This window comes from Oncorhynchus clarkii, chromosome 19, assembly GCF_045791955.1.
Source record: "Oncorhynchus clarkii lewisi isolate Uvic-CL-2024 chromosome 19, UVic_Ocla_1.0, whole genome shotgun sequence".
NCBI lineage: Eukaryota > Metazoa > Chordata > Actinopteri > Salmoniformes > Salmonidae > Oncorhynchus > Oncorhynchus clarkii.
Window position 1 is genome coordinate 37,762,325 of NC_092165.1, and position 27,357 is coordinate 37,789,681.

At 42.3% G+C, this 27,357-nt stretch overlaps 1 protein-coding gene across 4 annotated transcripts; it reads right to left on the bottom strand.

Annotated features, from left to right (window-relative positions):
• Nucleotides 1-127: 127 nt before the first annotated feature.
• Nucleotides 128-27,356, bottom strand: LOC139375123 (phospholipid-transporting ATPase VD-like). Of its 4 annotated transcripts, none has more exons than XM_071116602.1 (21): nucleotides 27,222-27,356; nucleotides 20,572-20,960; nucleotides 18,713-18,907; nucleotides 14,905-15,106; nucleotides 14,371-14,456; nucleotides 14,159-14,265; nucleotides 10,234-10,365; nucleotides 9,918-10,030; nucleotides 9,583-9,835; nucleotides 9,218-9,435; nucleotides 8,861-9,034; nucleotides 7,862-8,671; nucleotides 5,523-5,649; nucleotides 5,082-5,266; nucleotides 4,726-4,981; nucleotides 4,367-4,569; nucleotides 4,043-4,243; nucleotides 3,834-3,914; nucleotides 3,486-3,590; nucleotides 3,122-3,309; nucleotides 128-2,975 (listed from the first exon to the last, which is right to left on the bottom strand). In XM_071116602.1, the coding sequence occupies exons 2-21, from the start codon at nucleotides 20,850-20,852 to the stop codon at nucleotides 2,726-2,728; spliced, it is 4,167 nt and encodes a 1,388-aa protein (XP_070972703.1). In that variant the 5' UTR covers nucleotides 20,853-20,960; nucleotides 27,222-27,356; the 3' UTR covers nucleotides 128-2,725. The 4 variants fall into 4 exon arrangements, with proteins under 4 accessions (XP_070972703.1, XP_070972704.1, XP_070972705.1 ...); XM_071116603.1 differs by having other exon boundaries at nucleotides 20,572-20,957; nucleotides 27,222-27,327; XM_071116604.1 differs by lacking the exon at nucleotides 3,834-3,914.
• Nucleotide 27,357: the final 1 nt, after the last annotated feature.

Here is a 27,357-nt window from a genome sequence, read left to right on the forward strand (position 1 = left end):
AACCTCATTATTGTACACAAATGTACATGACATTTGACAACACTAAGTTAAAAAAAAATAACATGACACAGAACATGTGATTTGCTAATATATTTACAGCAGTACACACATTTGGAAGTAAGTTGATATAAAATAATGATTTTATTATAAACAAGTTCACAACTAATTTATAATCATCGCTTTTACAATTTCACTATAGGTCAAATCAGCTGCCTTTTCCATGTTGCGTAGGATTTGACAAGCAGGATTTTACTGTAAAAAACGATTTTAAAAAAAGAGTCTAATTTAACCACATAAAATACTGAGGATTAATTGATCTAAAGAAGATTTGCATGTGGTAGAGGCAGTTGCATTGAGGTCACTTCTCAGAAGCAGATATAAATGGCAATGGCATTGTCCAGGCAAACTCAAGAGAACATTTGTAAAGCCTACTTCACATACAGGAGGGCCATATCTGAACCCTCTTCCTGTACTTAAGCCTATTAAGTTGCACTTTTGGTTGTCTTGCTTTAGAAGCCCCAGGATCTCTATCATCTTCCCACATTACATTTTCAATTTCCAGTGTGTAAATTTACATTGCATTTTGGTCCTTGTCTTCTAACTAAATGTATGCTGCCCTTTGGCCAGGTCTCTCTTGAAAAGGAGATTGTACCTCAATAAGAAAATAAAGGTTAAATAAATCAATACAGCCCATGTTTAAATGGACTTCAAGGCTCCTTTACCGAACATGACTACAGCTAAGTGTGGGTTGGTAGGTAATAGTGGTGGGAAATGTCAGGTCCATGCCAAATCCAAGTAAACTCCTGTCAAAATAGATTCAAGTGTGATTCATACATTTACATACTGTTATCACCTACACAAGCCACAGAGATCAGTAGTTAGGAGGGTAAGGCCACTGTACAGCATTTGGATTTTGCCCAACTATAGAGCTCTGCATTGGGGTGTCATAATACCCATAAAACCTAGCGGTGAAAAGTTTTTCCACCATTTATTTTTCCCATGGGGAATTTTAGAAACGCTTAAAATAAGGATTGTGTTTTGTTTAAGCTTACCTAGGTGTGACGGTTTGATAACCATGTAAATCTCTCCGACAAGGTGACTTTTATCAATATATTCATCTCTATTTACTCTCACATTCCAAAATGCTAATTAAAACCTGCACACGGCAGTTTACAGAATTGTAAATATAAATAAATGTAAACAATTTATTCAATACTAAATTTAGCTGACAGATAGTTAATCCAGATCACCATGGCATTTGTAGTTCTTTATGATAGCCACATTAGCAACTAATTAGCATTTCATTTTTGGGAAGTAAATACATGTGAATATATTGATAAAAAGTCACTTGTTGTCCTAGAGAGATTTGCACAGTTATCAAAACATCACACCAGGGTGATGTGAAACACAGCTCTTATTTTAAGTGTTTGTAAAATCTCCTATGAGAAAAATGAAGGGCGGAAAAACGATTGGAACCATTTTATGGGTATTATGACTTTGGTACTCTATGTGACCTCCCCGTCTCCCCGGTTCATATGCAATAATATGCGTTGTTCACAATTTCATTTTGGTGTGTTTGTTTAAGAAACACCAACAACAAAGAGATGTGCGTAAACACAAAACGAGTCATAGCTTGATGCTAACTTTACAAAGAAGTGTACGCAGCTCAAGGATTGTAAACACATTCCAAACATTGCACACACTCCAGCATATCGTTTCACCAATTCTCAACCAAGCAGTGTAAATGACAGAAAAAAGAACATTCAAATATTCTTTCACGTTACCTGGGATTGCGTAACATGATTCAGTAGAGGAATGTAACCAGTGTAGTACAGTACACATGTTTTCATGAAAAAAGAGAATGAAAATAAAAGAAACTTGTCACCCTTCACGTCACATAACAATTGTTTCACAGCTCCCATTCATAACTTGGTGACAGGATGAGGAGTTAAACAGTCGCTAAATCAACCTATATGCATTCTTATGAGAGTAGCTCGCTACTGGGGACTAAGCCTATGATAACTACTAGCATTCTGTTCCCTACATGCTCAGAGCACTCTGAAGAGGACCAGAATGGACAATGCCTTGCGGAATGTTCGGGTGTAGTGCACTATGCCTCACACCTGATTGTGTCAAAGTACTAGCGTACTGCAGAGACACATTTATGAATGTCTAATGTGTCTTTACCCTCGACGCACTTGTGTGGATTCGGTATATTCACCTGTAGGCCGTCATTGTAAATAAGAATTTGTTCTTAACTGACTTGCCTAGTTAGTTAAAGGTTACATAAGAAAAAATACAAAAAGTCCACATCACCAATCTTTTCTCAAGTACCAGGAGAGGCTATACATCCATGACTCCATGTTAATGCAACTCTAGGCACATGTGAGAAACATATCCATCTCTTTCCCATGGATAGACAGCATGGTGTTCTTAACCATCATCATCAGTGAGCAACCCATGCAAGACAGCTAGTTTTGAAGGGTGTTAGGGTTGAACCCTGCAGCCTCCCCCTGTAGCCACCACAGGTGGCCGGTGGTACCTTAATTGGGTAAGACAGGCTCAAAGTAATGGCTGGAACCTAATTAATGCATGGTATGGAACATATCAAACATGTTTTCCATGTGGTTGATCCCATTCCATTCACTCCATTCCAGACATTATTATGAGCCGTCCTCCCCTCAGCAGCCTCCTGTGGTAGCCACCCCCTGTAGCCTCTGTGAGGTCAGGAGAGCAAAGAGCCAGTGGTAGCACTGCCTTCCTTCAGCTCTGAAGGGAGTCTGAAGTCAGGGTCAGGGACCTTGATGTCTGAGTCTTCCACGTTGATGACGAGACTTCTGGTTTTACTCTGGGCCTGGGTCTGGTTCCAGCGCTGCATCCTTCTACAGTAGTCATCTGGATTGAGCTGGTCCATCAGAGCAGCCTTCACTGTGTCAGAGGGGCAAATGCTGTTGTGCAGGGCCTGGAACAGGAATCTGAAAGAGTGGCAGTGAGAATGGGAAGGTATAAAAGTTGTACGTTTTTATTTCTTTATTTAAAGATGGTTTTATGATGTGGGTCTCAAATCAAGCAGCAATTCTCTCTGAAAAAGGTTGGCACAACTGTGTTTGTGAGTGTATACCTTGGTAGCAGTGCCAGCATGGTGGTGAGGGCACACACTCCGTAGAAGAGTGGTTGGGACATCTGTAGCTTGTCCACACCAAGGGGATTGTTGGGGGGGCTACACGTCACACACACCACACTGAAGACCAGGGTGAAAGAGAAGTAGAAGAGAGCACTACCCATCAGCAATAATGCATGTAGCCATGTCTGTAACACAGGAACATAGCACAGATCAACATAGGAACATACGTAACATGGAATAACAGGATCCCAGGTGCACTTATAGTTAAATGCCTCACACTAGTGTAGTCCACTAGTGGCCCCCTTCAAAATGCAGTATCATTATCAGCCTATGGGTGGGTCAGGTCAGGTGTGAGTCTCACCAGTGTGCGGCTCTCGATGACCTGGTGCAGTAGGATAATGAGGAGGGACGAGGCATTGATGGGAGAACCAAAGGAGAGCATGTCTGCATCCGACCCTGCGTATGCCTGACCAAAAATAAAGATCAAAACAAAGTTCATTATGAATGAGGAAATACTTTGATGTCTTTATAGGCAGGGAATGGCATGATGCCCTATTAAACCGAAACTACTCCCAGATTACAGAGAACAACACCACCTCACTGACCCATTCTCAGGGTATAGGATTACACAATGTAGACACAGAACACAAAACACAAAACATCAATGAGAATACAACTACTAGTGCAAATCTAGTGTAAATCAACTCACAAAGTAAGGAACAAAGAAACAGACAAGGCTTTGGTAAATAGCGTCCAGCATTGTCAGCCAGAAGGTAGAAGTGAGGTAGGCCTGGAGAGATAAATAAACAAAAGATATGAGTTAGTCTGTGTGTTAGTGCTGGGCTAGAACAGAAATGTACCCAAGGACCGGAGTTGGAAAACTTTGTCCTAATACTACCAGATTCCACCTTCACATACCTTGGAATTCTGTCCAGATTTGTAGAGCTCCGGTAACTTAATGAGGGTGTCTGCAGACACGTCTTTGTCCAGGATCCCGTAGAGAAGGGGAGGGACAGAGGTGAAGAGGAGGTTGAAGAAGATGAGCACCCAGGAGTTGGTCATAACACTCCCCGAGAATCCACAGAAGAACTGGTACCAGAACAGCAGGTTAACATACATCTACACACACAGGAAGAGAGTGGGAGGGAGGGAGGGAGGAAGGAAGAGAAAATAAAGAGATAGTGAGTGTGTATGTGGCTTTATGTGTGTGTCTGTGTGTTGGTGAGTAGGATATATTCTTACCACATTCTTGTAGAAGAAGTAGAGAATCATGTTTGCCAGGCGTGTGTAGCACCAGTGGCCATGGACCAACAGCAGCTTGCGGAGGTGTTTAAACCTGGAGATGGCAAAGTCACTGGACATCACAGCCTGCATGCCCTCCTGGCCAGATATCCCAATGCCAACATCTGCTACCTGGATCATACTGACATCATTGGCTCCATCACCTAGACAAAAAGGATGCCCCAGACTTAAGAAATCGACATTTGAAACACTAAGACAGGGCTTTTCCTACTTATAATGCCTTCTAAATGTCTATAAATATGTATATAGTAGATCCTGTACTACTCATTTATTAAAGCGTTACTGACTCTTCCACTGACCTATGGCGAGGGTCATGACTTGGAGCTGGTCCTGTACCAGCCGTACCACCTGGCTCTTCTGCAGGGGGGTGGAGCGGCAGCAGATCACGGCCCTGCAGCACCTGCTCAGCTCCAGGAAGTCCCCTTTCAGGTCCTCCTGCAGGGCAAACTCCAGCGTGCGCCCGTCTACAACCAGGGTGAAGCCCGACGTACCCTCAGCTGCCTCTCCGCACTCCATCTCCGCCCGCAGCTCCAACAACAAGGCCTTGCACGCCTCCTGAAGAGACACACACCAGGATAAGGAAGATACACAGCAGGATGACAGGAAAGTAATTTGAAAGAGTACAAATAATTCAGACTATCAGGATAACATTCACCTTGCTACCACAATTAGCAGTCAGCAGGTGGTCTGTGGACCTGAGTAGTTTGCAGGCATAGGCTATGTTTATGGCAGTCTCTTGTTTGTCCCCAGTGAGGACCCATACTTTGACCCCTGCTCTCTGTAGTGCCTCGATGGTCTCTGGGACCTCTTCCTGGAGTCTATCCACTATCCCTGTTGCCCCTGGAGACAGAAACAGTAACACTACAATCAGCCATTGCAGTTGGTTGATGCTAGCCCCTAACCAAGTTGCTGCTTGAATTCACCCCCTTCAGGTTATAAACAAGTGTAGGAGCAGCACTTTTGACTATGAAAGTTACAGGCTGTACTTTTAATTGATTGGGACCCTATGACTAGTACTTTAGCAATACATTTAATAAATCACCCTTATTCTCCTAATGGTGCAAATAAAACATATCTGTGGAGTGTGGCGTTTTACCCAGTAGAGTCAGGTTGGTCTCCAGTCTTTGTGCAGACTCCAGTAGAAGCTCCTCTCTGTTCTCTATACTGGTCTCCGCAAACGCATGACGCTTCAACCAAACCTCATACTCCTCCTCCTCCAAAACCTGTTAGCACAATAGAATAAACCCTACAAATAGCACTGTTGGGCGATTTTCAAAGTCATAGTCAATCAATCAACAACATAATACTTTTAGCAAAAATATTCAACTTTATCTTACAATCTGTGGATACTATGCGAATAGAAAAGTTCAGAATCTTTGTAAAAATATATGGCACATGGAACTCAAGCAAGGCTGGTTTACGGTGGGATGGACTTAGAGTAGCTAAGGGGTGGAATTAAAAGCTCATGATCTATAAGAGTTATGAATGAAAATACTAGATAATGTGTCCTGGATCTGTCTGAGTACTATGTATCCAAATGTAATATACATTAAAAAAAACTCTATTTCTGTTAAGTAATATTGTGTTTAAAAGCTCTATGTATGAAAAATGTGTTAAAAATGTACAGTACCAGTCAAAAGTTTGGACACACCTACTCATTCAAAGGTTTAAAAAAATGTAAACTATTTTTTACATTGTAGAATAATAGTGAAGACATCAAAAATATTAAATAACACATATGTAATCATGTAGTAACCAAAAAAAGTGTTAACAAATCTAAATATATTTTCGATTTTAGATTCTTCAAAGTAGCCACCCTTTGCCTTGATGACAGCTTTGCACACTCTTGGCATTCTCTCAATCAGCTTAAGGAGGAATGCTTTTCCAATAGTCTTGAAGGACTTCCCACATATGCTGAGCACTTGTTGGCTGCTTTTCCTTCACTCTGCGGTCCAACTCATCCCAAACCATCTTAATTGGGTTGAGGTCGGTTGATTGTTGAGGCCAGGTCATCTGATGCAGCACTCCATCACTCTCCTTTTTGGTCAAATAGCCCTTACACAGCCTGAAGGTGTGTTTTGGGTCATTTTCCTGTTGAAAAACAAATGGTAGTCCCACTAAGCGCAAACCAGATGGGGTGGCGTATCGCTGCAGAATATTGTGGTAGCAAAGCAGTTTAAGTGTGCCTTGAATTCTAAATAAATCCCTGACAGTGTCACCAGGAAAGCACCCCCACACCATCACATTTCCTCCTCCATGTTTCACGGTGGTAACCACACATGTAGAGATCATCCGTTCACCTACTCTGCGTCTCAGAAAGACACAGTGGTTGGAACCAAAAATCTCAAATTTGGACTCTTCAGACCAAAGGACAGATTTCCACTGGTCTCATGTCCATTGCTCGTGTTTCTTGGCCCAAGAAAGTCTCTTCTTCTTATTGGTGTCCTTTAGTCCTTTAGGTTTCTTGCAGCAATTCGACCATGAAGGCCTGATTCACGCAGTCTCCTCTGAACAGTTGATGTTGAGGTGTGTCTGTTACTTGAACTCTGCAAAGCATTTATTTGGGCTGCAATCCAAGGTCTAGTTAACGTTAACATACTTATCCTCTACAGCAGAGGTAACTCTGGGTCTTCCTTTGCTGTGGCGGTCCTCATAAGAGCAAGTTTGATCATAGCACTTGATGATTTTTGTGACTGCACTTGAAGAAACGTTCAAAGTTCTTGAAGTTTTCCGGATTGACTGACCTTCATGTCTTGATGAAACTGTTCTTGCCATAATATGGAATTGGTCTTTTACCAAATAGGGCTATCTTCTGTATACCACCCCTACCTTGTCACAACACAACTGATTGGCTCAAACGCATTAAGAAGGAAATAAATTCCACAAATTAACAAGGCACACCTGTTAATTGAAATTCATTCCCGGTTGACTACCTCATGAAGCCGGTTGAGAGAATGCCTAGAGTGTGCAAATCTGTCATCAAGACAAAGGGTGGCTATTTTGATGAATCTCAAATATAAAATATATTTAGATTTGTTTAACACTTTTTTGGTTACCACATGATTCCACTTGTGTTATTTCATAGTTTTGATATCTTCACTATTATTATACAATGTAGAAAATAGTAAAAATAAAGAAAAACCGTGGAATGAGTAGGTGTGTCCAAATGTTTGACTGGTGCTGTATATGTAACAAAACACATGTAACAAAAAAACATTGATTTATTTATTTTGTCCTCTGAAGATGGGTCAATAAAAATCTAATAAAAAAATAAAACACTTGTTTGCACAAGTCACCAGTCAACCACTGTGACATTTTGGGGTAATATATTCTTGGTTAGTTTGAAGTGTGTGAAAATAATGTAATCTTCTGAGTACAATAACCGATTGTATTCTAAGCTGGTACAGAAAGCAGAACCACTGTAGACGTCTGTACCCTTTTAGCGATGCAGAGGGTGCGAAGGCCTTCCCTGGCGTAGTTGTCTAGGTGTTTCTGGGTTTGTTCTCTGATGTGACCCTGCCTGCTCTCTGACTGCTCAGCACCTTTAGGTGACTCTGCCAGGTCCATGATGACGGAGTCGGCGCCCTTGGTGTAGACCACCACCTGCTTGGTGAGTGGGTGGCGGACCACCACAGACATCCTCTTGCGGGTGGAGTCGAATGGCAGGATGTGGAGCAGGCGCACGGCCAGGCTGCCCATCCCCGGCAGCTCCACCAGAAGGCGCTCCAGCGAGTGTCCCCGCAGGGTGCAGTGGTAGGCCCTTGCCGCGTGGACCAGAGCCGCCTCGTCTGGGCTCTCCGCCTCATAGATCAGTTCGTCTGCCCCAAGTTCACAGGGAAGGTCTTGGGCTCCGTTAGAGTTCTCCAGCCCGCTCCAGGCCCCTGGGTTGAGTTGTACAATATTGTCCTCTTCGCCTTTCCAAGAGCCATGTTCTCCCTCCTCATCCCCTTGGTCCCCATCCTCTCCAGGGGGTCCAGCCAACCCTGGTTTGATAATCAGGATGGAGGCCTCAAAGTTAGGCTCCCCGTCTGGATCTGTACCCCTCTTGGTGGGGATAGGGGAAGGGGTGGGGGTGAAGGAGGCTGGCTTGCCCCTGGCGAAGAGCCTGCCGGTGAAGCTGCGAGTACTCTCTGTAGTGTGTAGAGGAGAGAGTGTGGAGAAGCGGGGGAGGCTGAAACGCTGGAACAGCATCTTGATGTCCTCCAGGGATTTAAGGGGGGTACGGGAGACCTCAGGCACCTGGACCTGGGAATGCAATTGACAAGATCATTTTAATGGAATTGGCACCAATCCTGTTCTAACATGTAAATGTTTGTTATATTCAGTGTGTGCTTTCACCCTTCGAGGACTACAAATGGACATTGTTTGGAGTTAAAACATTGAAAATATCTACCGTTCTTTTTAAAATTATTAGAATGAAGCTATGTTACTTACCACATGGCGGGGTTGGTTGGGTGAGGACACCACCACCGTGTTGCAGATGGCCAGAGCCATGAAGAAGTCCACAATGTAGGTGAGTTCCATACTGGCGTCCGTCAAAAGGAAGAGCGGGGAGGACAGACAGTTCAGCTTCTGCACCAGGAAAGGGTCCGGGACTACATCCTTCTCCTAGATGGAAGATAGGAATTAGACAACTCATACCATGCTGTCAGTTGTGTGTGATTCAACTAATCAACAAGTCTTTGATTAGCTGAATCAGGTGTCTTCATGCTTGGCTATAACAAAAAAACGTGCATCTTCGGGGGGTCTCATTGCGAATGACTAAAGAAATACTGGGTGTATGAGTCTCACCATAGGGCTACTGAAGGCGCTATGTCGGGGCAGGGTGGGGCTGGGGGTCTCCTCCCCCTCCCCTTCTGAGTGGCCTGTCAGTGTGTGCAGGGACATGGAGCTGCGGTTGCAGCTGAGCGACTTGCAGCTCAGGGACTTGGCGCTGGCACGTGACTTGAGCGTGTGGGAGCGGCCCATCGCCTCGTCGTCCTCCTGCTTGTACACTTCAAGCCTCCTCGCTGTCAGAAAGATAGACACAGAGGGATGAAAGCAATGGTTAAATACATTGTACAAAATCCTTAGTTTCAGGGTATCAAACATTCACAATACCATCTCTCATTAGTGCCCCTGGTAGTGGTGTAGCAAAATTAAATTAGACTTCTCACCATTTTCCTCGTGGGGGTACTCCACCCCAGCAATGGTGCAACGCCGGAACACCATCTTGTTCTCCGTCAGTGTGCCAGTCTTGTCTGAGAACACATACTGGATCTGACCCAGGTCCTCTGTGATGTTCAGGGCTCGACACTGGATCCTGGAGTCCAGGTACTCATTGTAGAAGTCCACGTCGTTCTGGATGAAGAAGATTTGACCCAGTTTGACAATCTCGATGGACACGTACAGGGAGACAGGGATGAGAACCTGCCGAGGAGAAAATTGAATAAATTTAGAGCCAGGTTTTCACATTGACTCACAGTGTTATGACATTTAGTGTGCTACCTACCTGTAGTATTATGATCATGGTCCAGAACAGGTAAAAGCCAGCCAGGGCAGGAGATGTGGTGTCAGGGATCAGAAAGGAAGCTTCTTCCAGGTTCCTGAGCCAGAGACCATGGCCTGAGGGGCACAAAGAATTATATAGATGTGGTCAAAAGACTTGTTTACAGAAACTATATAGCTATGTTACAACAGCAAAGACCAATAACTGTGTGGTAGGACACGATAAGCATTGTGTTCATATAGATTTGGTCAGCAACCAAATACAGCTGTACAGACACGTGTTCATATCGATGTGATAAGTTATACTGATCAGTACGGACCTATAGCTGCGGTCAGACACATGATGACCAGCAGGACAACACTCCACAGTATGTCCATGTTCATCCTGCGCTCCAGTTTACTGCGTTTATACCGCGGCCCACTGTTGTTCTTCATGGCTTTGGTCTCGTGACCTGTGTTCAAGATCACACAAAATAAGCATGGCTGTATACATGTATATGTGGTTTTATAGTAGACCTGGGTCAAAATACCCTGTGTTAGTGACTGTCGAATAAACATGAAGAGGTGATAGTACCCTTACAACAGAGAAATTTGTTATGATGAAATTGCATAGGCACTGAAATGCAGCGCATAAGATGTCAGAGGTTGATTCTCCCCTGTATCACAATAGCAAATGCAGGAAGATGAAATGAATGGCGTGCATAGAAAGCCCTTGCTGGTACTAGAGCTGGTGTAACTGTATGCTTGCATGGATTTTGTAGTAATAATAATGGAAGCAGAAACCTTATCTGACTGAGCAGAAACAGGTTTAGCCTGCAGTTGTCAGCCCTGCCTGATGTGTCTAATGGGGACAAGGCATAAAAGGAGCTGGGGGCAGGCTACACTCCTAGCAGCCAACACTGATATAGACTATGGGGGCAGGAAATGTGGTAGTTCTCTTAACCTCTTAAATGTAAAGCCCCCATATTTGGGGACCCTATTTGATTTGTTTCATTCAATTCAGTCTGATATGAGAACGATAGCCCCAATCTGCAACAGTAGAGTGTCTGCGGAAAGCTGAGTATATTGGCTATTGATCTGTGCCTTAAAATCTTTGGTGTGACTTACTACCATATATGGGCAGGCCGAGCCGATTACCTCATTTTAATATGTCTGCTACCTACATTCCGGTTAGCGTTGTGAAGCATAAACGAAATAAACATGGAATACGTTGATTCACACCGAAAGCCAAGACTCCACAGATCATGTGGATGTCTTATTTGTCTGCCTGTGACCTACCGTTAATGATCACCAGCCCAGAGAGTCAAACATTTTATTTTACACAACATTTTTACCAAACATCTTACAAGGTAAACTTCAATTTGTGTTTGAGCTATAGCTACATGGGGGGTTTGAAATTAATCCCTAGGTTGGTAAGAACAGATCTAGCCTATTGCCAATGTTATCTGATTATGCATGACTTAACGTCAACATCGAATGTCCACCGAGTGACTATCTTTGCGCATGACATATGTCCTGTTTATGCTCAGTGTGCATCTATTACACAGGGGATTCATCGACAGTCTTGTAGCCAATGAGATATGCTTTTCAAGGCTATGCAGTTGACCTGGCAAGGCCTAGAAAGCAAGGCCTAGAACATTTTATGCGTAATGCGAACTGTTGCTACCTGCCTAAGAGACAAGCACGTTACATTACATTATATTGCAGCACCGAGCACGCTACATTATATTGTAAGCAGATTTTCATTGGTTTAAATTTGATCACTTTAGCATAAAGGATAGCATAAAAGGCTTCTCAAAAGTAAATAGGTAAAAACTAAGAATATATATCGAACAGGAAACTAAAAAGAAGGACGCTATAAATAAGTATACTGACATAGAAGCTTTGAATAAAATACTAGAGCCTGACTCGGATCAGGGGAGCGATTTGCTTGTCTCGGGCCGACGAAGATTGCTTTCTAGAAGGATTGGATCCACTTTTGACTATGTATTTCGTATTTATACGTTGTCTGGTTTTTGTGCTGTGGATTTAGTTTACAAGTCATTTCAATGCTATATAATTCCAAAATAGTTGTCTGTTTAATATTAGTTCATTGTTTGCTGTTCTAAATTTCCTCATCGTAATAGTTTGGAGAGGCCACTAAGGCGGCAGCGCAGCCTAGTGGTTAGAGCGTTGGAATAGTAACCGAAAGAAGGTTGCAAGATCGAATCCCCGAGCTGACAAGGTACAAATCTATCGTTCTGCCCCATAACAAGGCAGTTACCCCACTGTTCCTAGGCCGGCATTGAAAATAAGAATTAAGATCTAAAATAAATAAACTCTCATGGCCATTGTTTGTGGTTCTCACACCTGCCTTTGTCTCCAAAGTGTTACTGTTTGCATTTTGTCTGTGCTTCACACCCTCTATGTGAGTCACTACAGATAAAGTTTAGGCTTGGTGTTTTTACTTCACAGTAATGTTTTGTAAATTTAGTCAACTGTAATTCTGTGTGTCTTAACAATATATCCCTTTATTTTATTCATCACCGAGTGGAGGATGCAGACTATTTGGATGATGACATTTGGGAGCCACCCCTCAGTGAAGGGCTTCATTCACCCTTCACTGCTATGTCAAATCACCCTGTCTGATAGTTCCACATCAACTTTTCATAGACCTCTTGAAAAAGAAAATAGGGAGTTGTGGCACCATTCGTCCTAACAAAATCAGTTTCCCCAAAACCAAGGCAAACGACATGACAGACAGCGGAGAGGGGGACCATACGTTCGATCAGGACTAACAAGCTGATTTTTGTGAAACGGAAGGACACTAGGGAAGTAACCATGCTCACCACACAGCATAAGGCATTCAATAACAACCATGTCTCAAGGAGGGTGAAAAAGGAAGAATGTCCCTATTCCTGTTTCTGTGAAGGACTACAATGCCAGCATGGGGGGTGTCGACCTATATGATGCTCTGATAGGCAACTTCCATGTCCTCCATAAGACACTTGTTTTTACCATTTTGTGGACATTGCTACAGTAAATTATTTCATTCTCCACAAGCACATGGCCAAAGCAAAAGGTCAAACCTCTCAGTTGGCCTTCCGAGAGCAGCTGGTGTTAGAAATGGCTGAATTGGGGGCCTAAAGCAACCTCATAACCATCACAAGACCCCCCCCCCCCCCCCCCCCCCCCCCCCGAAATGGCAGTTAACTTGTTTCCTGGCTGAGAGGGACTGCTTCAAAGACTATCACGGCATGCACAAGCTATGGGGAAAGTGAAATCCAATCATCTATACCTGGATTTGTAAATAGTTCAGCTTATTTCTATTTTAGTGAAGGTCGCGTGTGTAACCAAGTTTGTTTGATAAGACATTTGTATATATTTTTGAATATATATCGGTTGCTTTTATAAACAGTTAATTTGTATGTGGGACCAATACATTGGATATGCCTAGGCTAAAAGTTCAGGCACTTTGGAGAGGTTGAAAAAACACTTGGATATCCCCTGTATGTCCCCCGACACCACCACAATGTTTGAGTGAGGTTGATATGGTAGAAATTGTGTTTTTATACTGAACAAATACCATTTAGGGATTGGAAATATGTAATAGCACTGGAATTATCTCATTTACAGACATGCCACTCTGGGGAATTTTAGGGACACTTGGAAACGTCCCATGACCACACTAGTTGTTAGGTCTATCAATCCCATTGTTCACATGTTGTGGAAGCCATCTGGTACGTTTCCAGGTTTGGGCATCAATAATTCACTTATAGCTTGTCAATTAAAGATTACTTTCAAAATAAATAAAAAATATTTTGTGTGTGCTTGATCTTGTGTATTCTGAACTATGTAACTCCATCTGATCATTTCCTCAATCTCCCAGATATCTTTCCAAATATACCAGAATCATGTAATTGCACATGCATAGCAGTTACTTTTGGGTATGTCTATTTAGGCGACAATCTAAATTTTGCCATTACATCTAAGAGGTTAACAGCCATTATCCATAAAGGCAGCATTATATAGGCTTCATGACAGAAGGTTCAAGTACAGTGTTGAGTACACTAGAGGCAGATTATACTCTCACCAGCATAGCCTGTTACATCAGGGCTGCACCACAACTCCAGTGCTCAATGGCCACAGTCCTGCTGGTTGCCCAGGTATAACTTGTAATATGTAGACAACTGGGTTGGATAATGGGACACTCCAAACCCTAGCGTGGGGTAGACCTGGGGATAGAGGAGTGTTTCACCCTCTTACCTGCATAGACCACGATGCCTATGATGGTCTCTGTGTTGCGGATGGTGCAGCTTCTCAGGAGGAGGTTGTCGTTGTGTAAGCCCACACGAGCATTACTGGGGTGCTCCCTGTAAAAAACATGAAAGTCACCTTGCCTTTCAAAAGTTTATAAAGTTAAGTCTGTTTCCATACAGTATCTGTAGTCAATTAAACCAGACTAAAATGAGACTCACATGTAACCTCGAAACCGGCTGAGGTCGTTGTTGGGGTTCTCGCATTCAATGCGACTGTGGAAGTTCTCTGGAGTCAACTCGGAACCCTGAAACAGATGACACTCACACGCTGTAAATATTTCCAATTTCTACTAGGCATTCTGGTTAGAACTTTTATAGAGTACCTTGTGAAATTCTGCGGTTATTTTCCTGCTAGACCCAAGGACAATATTTTTGTCTCAAATGTTTTGTTTTCTTCTTCTTCATTACACCATACCTTTACAGGAAGTGTACAGCTTTTTACACATATATACAGTACAGTTGTGTAATGCAGGTAAATCACAGCTTCTTGCATCATGTTTGATCAAACTTTTTATTATTGTACCACTCCACCTTCAGCTGTACAATAAACGGCAGTGTTTAGTTTAGGCAGGTGCGAGGCACCCAGTCTCTTGCAAGCATGCTTTAACCTAAAAAAAAAAATTAAAACTGAAGTGCAATCATGACAATGTTAACAGCATGTTCAAACCAATGAGAGCGACGTGAGCCACATACTTGTGGCAGGTCTCTGACCACCTGTCTCTGTTTGAGGTTGGTCTCCCCGTCCAGGTTGGCCGTCTCGATGTAGCAGACGCCGTGGAGGTCAGAGGAGTACAGCAGCAGCATGTCTGCAGGGATGATCTCGTTACAGGACAGACGGACAAAGTCCCCCACGCGGACGTCCTGCCAACGCTGGTCCACATAAGTCTGCTGTTTCCTATCGGAAAACATACCACAAGATAACCTGTTAACTGCTTGAGGGCACAGAGTGGGACCATGTGAGTACTATCAAATATGACGAAGGCCTGAAGACCCTCTGTGGTTGAACGTTGCCAACAATACCACAGGAGCAGAATTACAACAAAATAAAAAAGATTTCATACATATGAACAGTATTCACACAAGCAAGGGAGCATGCCTTTAACCAACCATTAAAAGCATGGTTATGTATTTTACACATTTAAAAAAAACTCCAGAAGACAACAATAACCCTGCACTTTTTTTTGTTGACATTTCAGTCGGTGACCTCTCAAGACAAGACCGTGAGACAAGAATCGTGTGTTGGAATAATCCTTTACAAATTAACTGAACTATGGGGCTCAGCACCACAAGAGAGACTTTAAAATGAACATTTATTTCAGACAACCATTTTTTTTTTTTTTACCTTTATTTAACTAGGCAAGTCAGTTAAGAACAAATTCTTATTTTCAATGACGGCCTAGGAACAGTGGGTTAACTGCCTGTTCAGGGGCAGAACGACAGCTCGGGGATTTGAACTTGCAACCTTCCAACCTTCCGGTTACTAGTCCAACGCTCTAACCATGAACTACATGTACTGCATTTAACCTGCTCATTGTGTGTTATGGTCTGGGTCAAGATTCAATTGTGTATACAGTCAGTGTGTGTGCTCCTTTGAAGCAGGGAGTGTGGTGTGTGTTTGGGTACACAGTAACACGCACATGACGGAACCACACCAACTGTAATGCTACCTGTAGCTGGTAGGGTGGGTGTTAACAAACAAGTCTTCAAATCAATCACAGGGCGTGAGTGTAAGGCTTCTCAAACACACAATGTTCCACCAGGCCGGTGTGTGAATATAATTTAAGGTTAATCATTTCTCTCATTGTCCACCACTACCACCTTTTCCTGGCAGGAACTGGGAGTTTTCTGGTTAGAGACAATTACTGTAATAATGTGGTCTGTTTACATTCACCCAAAATGAAAGAGTATGTTGAATAAAGTATGTTGGTGTGGATAGGCTATAGAGATTTTCTGGCCTCACTATACCTGAGGCTGTGAGCTATTGCATGGTGGGACATGTAGACCTGGGAGGAAGAACCAACAGGCTACCTCTACCACTCACTCCTAGACTCTGGAAAAGGGGATAGGTTTCAACAAGTGAGAACTCAGCCATTGAACATTGATTTTCTCTTGTCAAGGCCTTAAGTGCAGAGAGCCGACAGAGGAATTGAGTGAGTGATGTGTGTGTCCATCTCTCACATGGCACAATAATGATGTTTTACAATCACAGATCATATGATTTACCTTTTGTAGAGAGGTAGAGATTACGTCAATTTGTCCTACTTTCAGTTCAGCATATACCTGCTCTAGGTTGCATGCTAGTCAGTTCGATGGTACCATATACAGCCCTTAGTAAGTCTAAAAAAGAAGCTGCAGATCTATAGGTCTGTAGGTTTTGTTTACATGTTAAAGTAGTTGTCACATATAACTAACTACCAGTCAGTTTGTTAACCTGTTATCTCACATTTATCCATGCTTTGCAATATTCCCAGACCAGTATGCTTATATAGCTATCAGAATGTTCCAGAAACATACAGTATCAGTATGTTTTACCTGTCATTACAGAGCAGTTTACCGAATAAAAGCACACGTACAGTATGGTGTTTGTTTTCCTAATAACTACAGTATAAACGGATCTTGTGCATTTCAAACTGTTTTCAGGCAGTTTAACCAGTTTGTGAGCAGTAGTAATTCCATTTGCTCCAATTCAGAGATAATGAACAGCACTTTGCTATACGCAGATCTACTATGAATGTACACCGAGTGTCAAAAAAACATTATGAACACCTGCTCTTTCCATGACATAGTTTTACCTGGATTCACCTGGTCAATCTGTGATCCCTTGTTGATGTCACCTGTTAAATCCACTTTAGTCAGTGTAGATGAAGGGGAAGAGGCAGGTTAAACATTTTTATGCCTTGAGACATGGATTGTGTATGTGTGCCATTCAGAGGGCAAGACAAAAGATTTAAGTGCCTTTGAACCGGGTATGGTAATAAGTGCCAGGCTCACCAGTTTCAGTGTGTCAAGAACTGAAAAGCTGCTGGGGTTTTCACACCAACAGTTTCCAGTGTGTATCAAGAATGGTCCACCATTCGAATTGAAGCTGTCATGTGGGCAAAAGGGGGTGCAACTAATGTTTTTTGTTCACTCAGTGTATTTACTTGCTGTAAACCTCACAGATGCGTCCGTTGGCGATCTTGTCTGATTTGTCTCTTCTATAGTCTTCCCAGAGATCCTTCACGGCTGTCACTGACAGCACCAGGAGAATGGGAATAATGCTGGATGAAAGGCATTGACCACTGGGATAAAGTTCAGAGCTGCCAGGAAGAGGAAATAGACATTTGCGAAGCGATGGAGTTGTTCAAACAGGTTCTTGGGGACAAATGAGAGGAAGGAGTACTTGGTGGTGTTCACCTTGTTGCTGCTGTATGATTTGGGGACTTCCGTCAGCTCTTCATCCTCTGTGAGGGAGGACACCACCGTCCTTCTCTTCCTCCCCAGTTGGTCATTCGGATTGGAACTTTGACTTGCCACACCAAGCAGTACATGACACCTAAGACCAGTGAAAAACTCCACCAGTTCAAATCCAGAGGGTTTACTTACTGGTAAACTTAAATCCAAGCCAACCTTTGTATCTCTCCAGTATTCCCAGCCACTCACGATCGACCGAGCTCTGCCTCTTGATACACACGCCTATTCTGTTTTACTGTCGTTGTCTATCCTGATCCAGGATGCAGAATCTCCAGGGTGAGGTTTAGATAAAGAAAATATATCTACTTTGCAGGGGAGAGCTTAACTCCTTGATCACTAACACTACACCTCGCTGCCTTAAGAGACCAAAAGAGCCACCCTTCCACAATCCATCACATCATAAACAACTCAAAGTTGAACTTTTATGACTTCCTAGATGGTCTGTGAAACTCTGGACAGCACAAAGGAATGGATAAATGAGTAACCCCATAGATTATCTGTGCTGTATGTATGGTGCTCCCTAATCCCACATACAGTAACACAGACAACTGAATCTACAATAATCAACATCAGATCCAGGACCACCGGTCCTCAGCTTTAGGCTCTGTGAGAAAGGTGTTCATGTTTGCTATGCTAATGGTTATACAGAACTGTAGGCTGTATCATGTAAATTGCTACTTCACCTTTGATCCTACTGTTACAGAAAGTCCCAGTATGCAATTCATGGTGCTTTGGTGCTGATTAACACAGCACACTGTAGGATATGAAGTTTGTGTTCAAGACGTTTTGAGACCTTCAATTTGAATGCTAGCATCATAAAATCAATAAACCTGTCGTAATGCTGTAATTTCTCTGGTAACTAAGAACATTTTCATTAACACAGTAATAATTACTGTTATGTAACACAATACATTTTTCTGTATGTGTATTGTGTAATAACTAAAGGCTCAACTCCATAACTATATATGTAGTAGTATGTAACAACACAGTGACTGTTCCCCTTAAAAAAGATAAACACAGGCCACTATTGTCCAGCCGGCCCACTGACCTGCTGTATACTGTGGCGATGTTGTTGTTGACCTTCTGGTCAAAACGGTAGCGGCGGTAGTCCTCCAGGGCATCCTTGATGGCGATGACGATGAGCACCACTACCAGGGGAATCATGGTGATCTCCTTCTGAAAGGCCTCCACCACCGGGACCCAGTTCAGCATCACCAGGAACAGGAAATATAGGTTGGCCACCCTAATGAGAAGAGACGAGGGTTTTGATAAATTCCACATCGACCCTTTAAGGTAGGGTTTCCCAAAGTAAGGGTTGTGACCACTGTGCTATAATAACAACTGGAGACTGTTTTTAAGATGTCCAACCGTTGTTTTTAAGGTAATCTGCTCATGTTCGCATTAGCCAATTCATGGACCGTCATTATCCAGGTTGCGTCAGGTTTATATGGAACAACATCACATGTGAACTCTGTGCGCACAGGGAGCAGAGCGAGCAGTGACGATGTAATCACGTCACCCAAAAACATGGCAGACATTGGATGAATATAAAATGTTAAAATCTTCGGCTGTGAGTGATGGAGAGAAAAAAAACGTCCTCAGCAGCAATTATTTGAATATTTCAATGGATGTTTTGTGCACAAAGGTGATGACTAAAGTATTTTATTATGAATTTTCTAATCTAACTTCTCTATGTGGCAGTCGATGGAAATTGTCTTTCTGGGCAAGGCGTCATTAAAACTGCAGTACCGAAGCAAAACTGAAGGAGCAGTCGAAACAGTGCTTCTAGACCGGAACACTGGCCCCTTGGTTGGGACCCCATGTTGGGCCACCTGATATAAAAATTGGGTCATGAGGAAAAATTTGCACTTGGTTCATAGAACCAGTAACCTCTGGTAGCCGCTAGATGCGTTTATAATAAAAAGAGAGGTTTCTGTTTTCTTCCTACGAATGTGGCTCTTTCTTTTGAATGGTTTAAGCTACAAAATATAATGACCCCATCACTGAAAGATAAGACTCCGGAAAACGTAAATACTGTTTTTCTCTGCTATGCCCACAAGCCGTTAGAACTGAGTGGACAAGACCAGGCACTAAATCAGACTGGGGGAAAAACAACATAAATGATTTATCAATGACTTTTCTACACAGAAGATCATACAACATTACTGCCTGATGATCTTCTGAATTTCCCAATACATTTCAGTCACTTCAAACCATTCTGTCTTCTGATTGAAATACTGTCAAAAATACTGTCAGACTAATTTGCAAAATACATGGCCCAAATAAAACAAATAAACATCTCACTGGGCTAGGATGTCATTTCAACGTCTAATTTTTATTTACATTTGGTTGAGATGTCAAATAATGTGAATTCAATGTGAAATCTAGAAAACATTTCACCATGTCATTGGATTTGGGTTAAAAGTTGGGTGAAACAAATACTAAATTGCCTTACGTTGATGACTTTTTGCAAATCCAATCAGTATTCCACATTGATTCAATGTCATAAGATTTCTATTTTTTGTTGAAGTTATGAGGAAACAATGTTAATGCAACCAGTTTTTGCCCTGTGGGATTGTTAGTTGATTACATTTTTTTTTTTACATAGTGGGGTCGCGAAAATGTTTTGATATCAGAATGGGTTCGCAGACCAAAAAAGTTTGTGAACCCCTGCCCTAAGGTTACCTGTACCCTTATGGGTGCACTGCATTCACCATTTGGAATCTGCTCATTTTGAGTTAATTCACAAAGTACATGATCACCAGATTCTAATCAAGTGCCTCTAAGGCACTCCTGCTTGATGCAAGTTAATTCCCGACATCGACAAACATGATTGACCGATTATAATCAACTATGATCTACCCCATCCCCTGTGTAAGTCAGCATGTGGTTAGGGATCCCTCTCACCTGTGGAACTGCTGGAACAGGTTCATGGGAATGAAGCTCAGAAGGCTGTACTTGGTGGTGCGGATGCCGTTGCCCTGCCATCCCTTGGAGACGCTGTCGTACTCATGCTGGTAGGGTCCGTGGCGGGCGATGACCGTCCTCCGTTTGCCAGTGAGCTGTGCGTTGTGGAGCTTCGGGGAACTCTTGGTGGGCACGGCGTCAGGGGCCGAGTACCTACCTCGACCTGACTCTGCGGCCACCAGCTGCTGCCAACGGTGTCTCACCCAGTGGATCTGCTCCATAGGCCCAGTGGCCTGGGCACCCTACACCCAGGACCCTGCACCCTCCCTGGGCCTGGGTGGTCAGACCTGGTCCTCTGGTTCCTGAGGGCCGCTCACAGTGCAGTTCTACTAAAAGAGAAAAATACAAAACATTCAGAAAAGTTTCAAAAGTAGTGACTTTGTGGGGAAAGAATTAGGACAGATAATAGGCCAGCTTCTTAGCTATGTACAGGAATCTAGAATTACACCTGAAAACCCATCTAAACAGCAGTAAGGTGAAGAAAAAAAACAAATTTCAAAAATATACATAAGGAAAGATAAGATAAATTATGAAGGGGCACCCTACACCCAGGACCCTGCACCCTTGGTGGTCAGACCTGGAGAGATGTTTTTAGCTAATATTTCCAATACTTTGCACTAATCGCTAATTATTACGCTGTACTGTTAACAATGTTGTTGGGAAGATTAGGTTACCTGCACTTATTAGTGGAGGCCACTTAGTAGATGTGGAAACCCCTAAGCAATTATTAGGGCCCCTTTCAAACAAGTGTGCAATCATCACTGATGTACTGTATAGGTTAATATAGACTGTTTGTGTTTCACCAACAGACCTATTTAAGATAACAAAATGTTAACTTTTTAAAGTTTTTCTCTTGAAGTCTGGTCTGCTCCAAGAATGCCAGTGTGTCAATAATTTGAAAGACTGTCACGCCCTGACCTTAGAGATCCTTTTTATGTCTCTATTTTGTTTGGTCAGGGCGTGAGTTGGGGTGGGTATTCTATGTTGTGTAGTTCTATGTTTTGGTAGGGTTCTCAATCAGGGACAGCTGTCTATTGTTGTCTCTGATTGAGAACCATACTTAGGCTGCCCTTTTTCCCACTTGTGTTTGTGGGAAGTTTACTTTGTTTAGGGCACATATAGCCTTTAGTTTTACGGTTTGTTTTTGTAGTGTTTATAGTTTTGTTTGGCGTCATTTTCCAAATAAAGAGAAAATGTACGCTGACCACGCTGCACCTTGGTACTCTTCTTTTAACGGCCGTGACAAAGACTTCCTTTTGTCTTAATCATGTTCCGGGTCTTCTGAATAGGTGAAACTCTATTGATGCTCTATTTTAAGGCACGCTAGCTAACACCAGCCTAGATATTCTAAACCAAAGGCTTTAATATCAGTGAGAACTAGGGAATAGGATGTAAAGAGACTTCTAAAATGAGATACCCATAACACAATGTGACAAGCTGTCCCTTCCCCCACCATTGCAAATGTCTGATTTTATCAGGCTCGGTGAGTCATAAGCATATTCAAGAAAACATGGTGGATTAGGCTGAACTCTTGAAGTGTATGATTACTTATTCTCAGGAATGTGGATTTGCAAAAACACACAAGACCTAGATCCCTGAAGTTATATCAGTCGCTAATAATATAACTTAAGAGCACATGATAAAAACTGGTTCTTCTGTGAATTTAGGCTTACTTGTTCATAATATAACAGTGAGACCCGGCCTTAGCTTACAACTGGGAAAGCTGTTGAAATGCAAAGGCTGTCAATTCTGTCAAACTAAAGAAGTAAAACTGAAACAAAAAAGTAAAAAGGAACTGAGAGGAATGGATACACAATCCATATAGCCTAGTACTTCCCAGGCATAGACTACTAAAGCCTTGACTTATTCCACATTTTTTTGTGTTACAGCCTGAATTCAATAGATGTTTTTTCTCACCCACACAATACCCCATAATGACAAAGTGAACATTTGAGCAAATGTACAGAAATGTCTCATTTACACAAGTTTTCACACCCGAGTCAATACTTTGTAGAACCACTTTTGGCAGCGATTACAGCTGTTGGTCTTTCTGGGTAAGTCTGTAAGATCTTTCCACACCTGGATTATGCAACATTTGCTCAATGTTCTTTTCAAATTTTTTCAAGCTCTGTCAAATTGGTTGTTGATCATTGCTAGATTTAAGTCAAAACTGTAACTTGGCCACTCAGGAACATTCACTGTATTTTTGATAAGCAACTTGGCCTTGTGTTTTAGGTTATTGTCCTGCTGAAAGATTAATTAATCTCCCATTGTCTGCTAGAAAGCAGACTGAACCAGGTTTTCCTCTAGGATTTTGCCTGTGCTTGGCTCTATTGCGTTTCTTTTTTATCCTGAAAAACTCCCCTGTCCTTGCTGATTACAAGGATACCCATAACCTGGAGCCGCTTCTTTGCTTGAAAATATAGAGAGTGGTACTCAGTAATGTGTTGTAGTGGTTAGAGTGTTGGGTCAGTAACCAAAAGGTTGCTGGATTGAATCCCCAAGCTGACAAGGTAAAAATCTGTTGATCTGCCCCTGAGCAAGGCAGTTAACCCACTGTTCACCGGGCGCCGAAGACGTGGATGTCGATTATGGCAGCCCCTGCACCGCTCTGTTTCAGAGTGGTTGAGTTAAATATGGAAGACACATTTCAGTTGAATGTATTCAGTTGTACAACTGACTAGGTATCCCCCTTCCCTTATTGGATTTGTCCCAAAAATAACACTTTGTATTCAGGACAAAAAGTAAATTGCCTTGCCACATTTTTTGCAGTATTACTTTAGTGCCTTGTTGCAAACAGGATGCATGTTTGTTTTTTAAAATATTTTTTATTATTCTGTAAAAGTTTCTGTCTTTTCACTCTGTCATTTAAGTTAGTATGTGGAGTAACTACAATGTAATTGATCCATCCTCAGTTTTCCTATCACAGCCATTAAACTCTGTAACAGTTAACAATTGGCCTCATGGGGAAATCCCTGAGTGGTTTACTTCCTCTCCGGAAACGGAGTTAGGAAGGACGCCTGTATCTTTGTAGTAACTGTGTGTATTGATACACCATCCAAAGTGTAATTAATAACTTCACCATTCTCAAAGAGATATTCAATGTCTGCTTTTTTATTTTTACTCATCTACCAATAGATGCCCTTCTTTGGAAAACCTCCCTGGTCTTTGTGGTTGAATCTGTGTTTGAAATTCACTGCTTGACTGAGGGACCTTACAGATAATTGTATGTGTGGAGTACAGAGTTTAGATAGTCATTCAAAAATCCTGTTAAACACTATTATGGCGCATCGAGTGAGTCAATGCAACTTGTTAAGCAATAATTTACTCCTGAACTTGTTATAGCTTGCCATAACAAAGGGGTTGAAAACGTATTGACTCAAGACATTTCAGTTTTGAATTTTTGATTAAGTTGTTTAATTTTTTTTTTAAACATAATTCCACTTTGACATTATGCGGTATTGTGTGTAGGCCATTGAAAATATATTTGTATCAACATAACAAGATTCATCAACTGAGACATAAACTGAACAAGTTCCACAGACATGTGACTAACAGAAATGGAATAATGTGTCCCTGAGTGGTTTACTTCCTCTCCGGAAACGGAGTTAGGAAGGACGCCTGTATCTTTGTAGTAACTGTGTGTATTGATACACCATCCAAAGTGTAATTAATAACTTCACCATTCTCAAAGAGATATTCAATGTCTGCTTTTTTATTTTTACTCATCTACCAATAGATGCCCTTCTTTGGAAAACCTCCCTGGTCTTTGTGGTTGAATCTGTGTTTGAAATTCACTGCTTGACTGAGGGACCTTACAGATAATTGTATGTGTGGAGTACAGAGTTTAGATAGTCATTCAAAAATCCTGTTAAACACTATTATGGCGCATCGAGTGAGTCAATGCAACTTGTTAAGCAATAATTTACTCCTGAACTTGTTATAGCTTGCCATAACAAAGGGGTTGAAAACGTATTGACTCAAGACATTTCAGTTTTGAATTTTTGATTAAGTTGTTGAATTTAAAAAAAAAACATAATTCCACTTTGACATTATGCGGTATTGTGTGTAGGCCATTGAAAATATATTTGTATCAACATAACAAGATTCATCAACTGAGACATAAACTGAACAAGTTCCACAGACATGTGACTAACAGAAATGGAATAATGTGTCCCTGAACAAAGGGGGGGGGGGGGGGGGGTCAAAATCAAAAGTAACAGTCAGTATCTGGTGTGGCCACAAGCTGCATTAAGTACTACAGTGCATCTCCTCCTCATGGACTGCACCAGATTTGCCAGTTCTTGCTGTGAGATGTTACCCCACTCTTCCACCAAGGCACCCAAACATTTCTGGGGGGAATGGCCCTAGCCCTCTCCCTCCGATCCAACAGGTCCCAGACGTGCTCAATGGAATTGAGATCCGGGCTCTTCGCTGGCCATTGCAGAACACTGACATTCCTGTCTTGTAGGAAATCACACACAGAACGAGCAGTATGGCTGTTGGCATTGTCATGCGGGAGGGTCATGTCAGGATGAGCCTGCAGGAAGGGTACTACATGAGGGAGGAGGATGTCTTCCCTGTAATGCACAGCGTTTAGATTGCCTGCAATGACAACAAGCTCAGTCCGATGATGCTGTGACACACCGCCCCAGACCATGACGTACCCTCCACCTCCAAATCAATCCCGCTCCAGAGTACAGGCTTCGGTGTAACGCTCATACCTTCGACGATAAATGTGAATTCGACCATCACCTCTGGTGAGACAAAACCACGATTCGTCAGTGAGGAGCACTTTTTGACAGTCCCGTCTGGTCCAGCGACGGTGGGTTTGTGCCCATAGGCGACGTTGTTGCCGATGATGTCTGGTGAGGACCTGCCTTACAACTGGCCTACACGCCCTCAGTCCAGCCTCTCTCAGCCTATTGCGGACAGTCTGAGCACTGATAGAGGGATTGTGCATTCCTGGTGTAACTTGGGCAGTTGTTGTTGCCATCCTGTACCTGTCCCACAGGTGTGATATTTGGATGTACCGATCCTGTGCAGGTGTTGTTACACGTGGTCTGCCACTGCGAGGACGATCAGCTGTCAGTCCTGTCTCCCTGTAGCGTTGTCTTAGGCGTCTCACATCTGCAGTCCTCATGCCTCCTTGCAGCCTAAGGCATGCTCACGCAGATGAGCAGTGACCCTGGGTCTTTCTTTTTGTGTTTTTCAGAGTCAGTAGAAAGGCTTCTTTAGTGTCCTTAGTTTTCATAACTATGACCTTAATAGCCTACCCTCTGTAACGACCATTCCACAGGTTCATTGAACAAGCAAGGGAAACAGTGTTTAAACCCTTTAGATCTGTGAAGTTATTTGGATTTTTACAAATTATCTTTGAAAGACAGGGTCCTGAAAAATTGACATTTATTTTCTTTGCTGAGTTTAGTTATCCACTAGTGGCCTTGAAACACATCACTTATTAACAGTTCAGCACATCAGCATGTCGCCTACTGTTACACAAAACCAATTCAGTTCAGGTTTGGTTCAGCTTTTCCATTTTGTAGCTTTATTGCAGCAAACTAGATTTTAATTAAACGTAGGTTAACTAATCTGGTAACGTTATCTTTCGTTACCATGAGCTCGCTAGCTTGTAGTCTTAAAAAACGGAAATTAGTTGCTTCTGGTTTGTTCAGCCAAAAACAATACAGCATGAAGATAGGCAAAAACTGCTTCTCCAATAGAAATCCCGATCACACTTGTTGGCGATGTCATGTCGATGTTGGCTAGCTAAACTCATGCGCAGAAACACGTCATCGGGTCTAATGGTCGTCTCGCGCCGAACTGCGCATGTGCACGTTGTAAAATCAAAGGCACTCTGATATAAATTTGTTTTTGACAAAAATGAAAACGTGTCAGTTTGTCACTTCCACAAGGTTGGGGTAATAACTTGTTCAACTACTCAAAACATTGGTTCGAATCTAGTTTGTGCCTTTAGATTTCGAGAAAATTAACAACTAAGGAATATTTTTTAACTTCTCTCACTGACTTCTCAAACCCCGGCCTCGTATGTTTTGGGTATCTCGCAAGCGTTTCCGGAAGTTTCGCAATGTTGCGCCTCTGAGTTTGGAAACTCTGTGGTTCAGCCATTCCTCGTGTGAAATTAATTGGGAAATTTGGAATAAACGCCGAAAATAAGGTCTGAGGTTAACACACGTTTAGGATATATTATATGTTTTGTTCTAGATAAGGTCAGTTAACTTGAATAATTATGACGTCTTTGTGCATGTTTTGATTACATACATTCTTCAAAGTTGTGAAGCCCACACGAAAAAAATACAGTTTACAATAATATACTACAATACTTTATGTAGTAATTCTGTAGCATAATTTACTACACACTGTAGTATCTCTCGATCACGTGTATCACGTATAGAATGTTGTAATATAAGTATACTGTAGGGTTTGACCAAAGAGCCATGGCGGAGTTAAGCCATACAAAAAGACGCTAGCATTACTATTGCTCTTTATATCAATTACTCTATTGTGCCCCGCTTTACACCCAGAGTGGCAAAGAAAACAACAGACGCGAAAATATTTCAGGAACTTACCCAGTAGTATGCATTGTTCCCTGTGCAACAGTAAACATTTGTGGTTCTTAAAAACAAAACAAAAATCCGTAGTGATCACATTACCGATCTTAAGAATGTAATGTAGGTCATATTCATACTTGCGCAGATCTTGTTA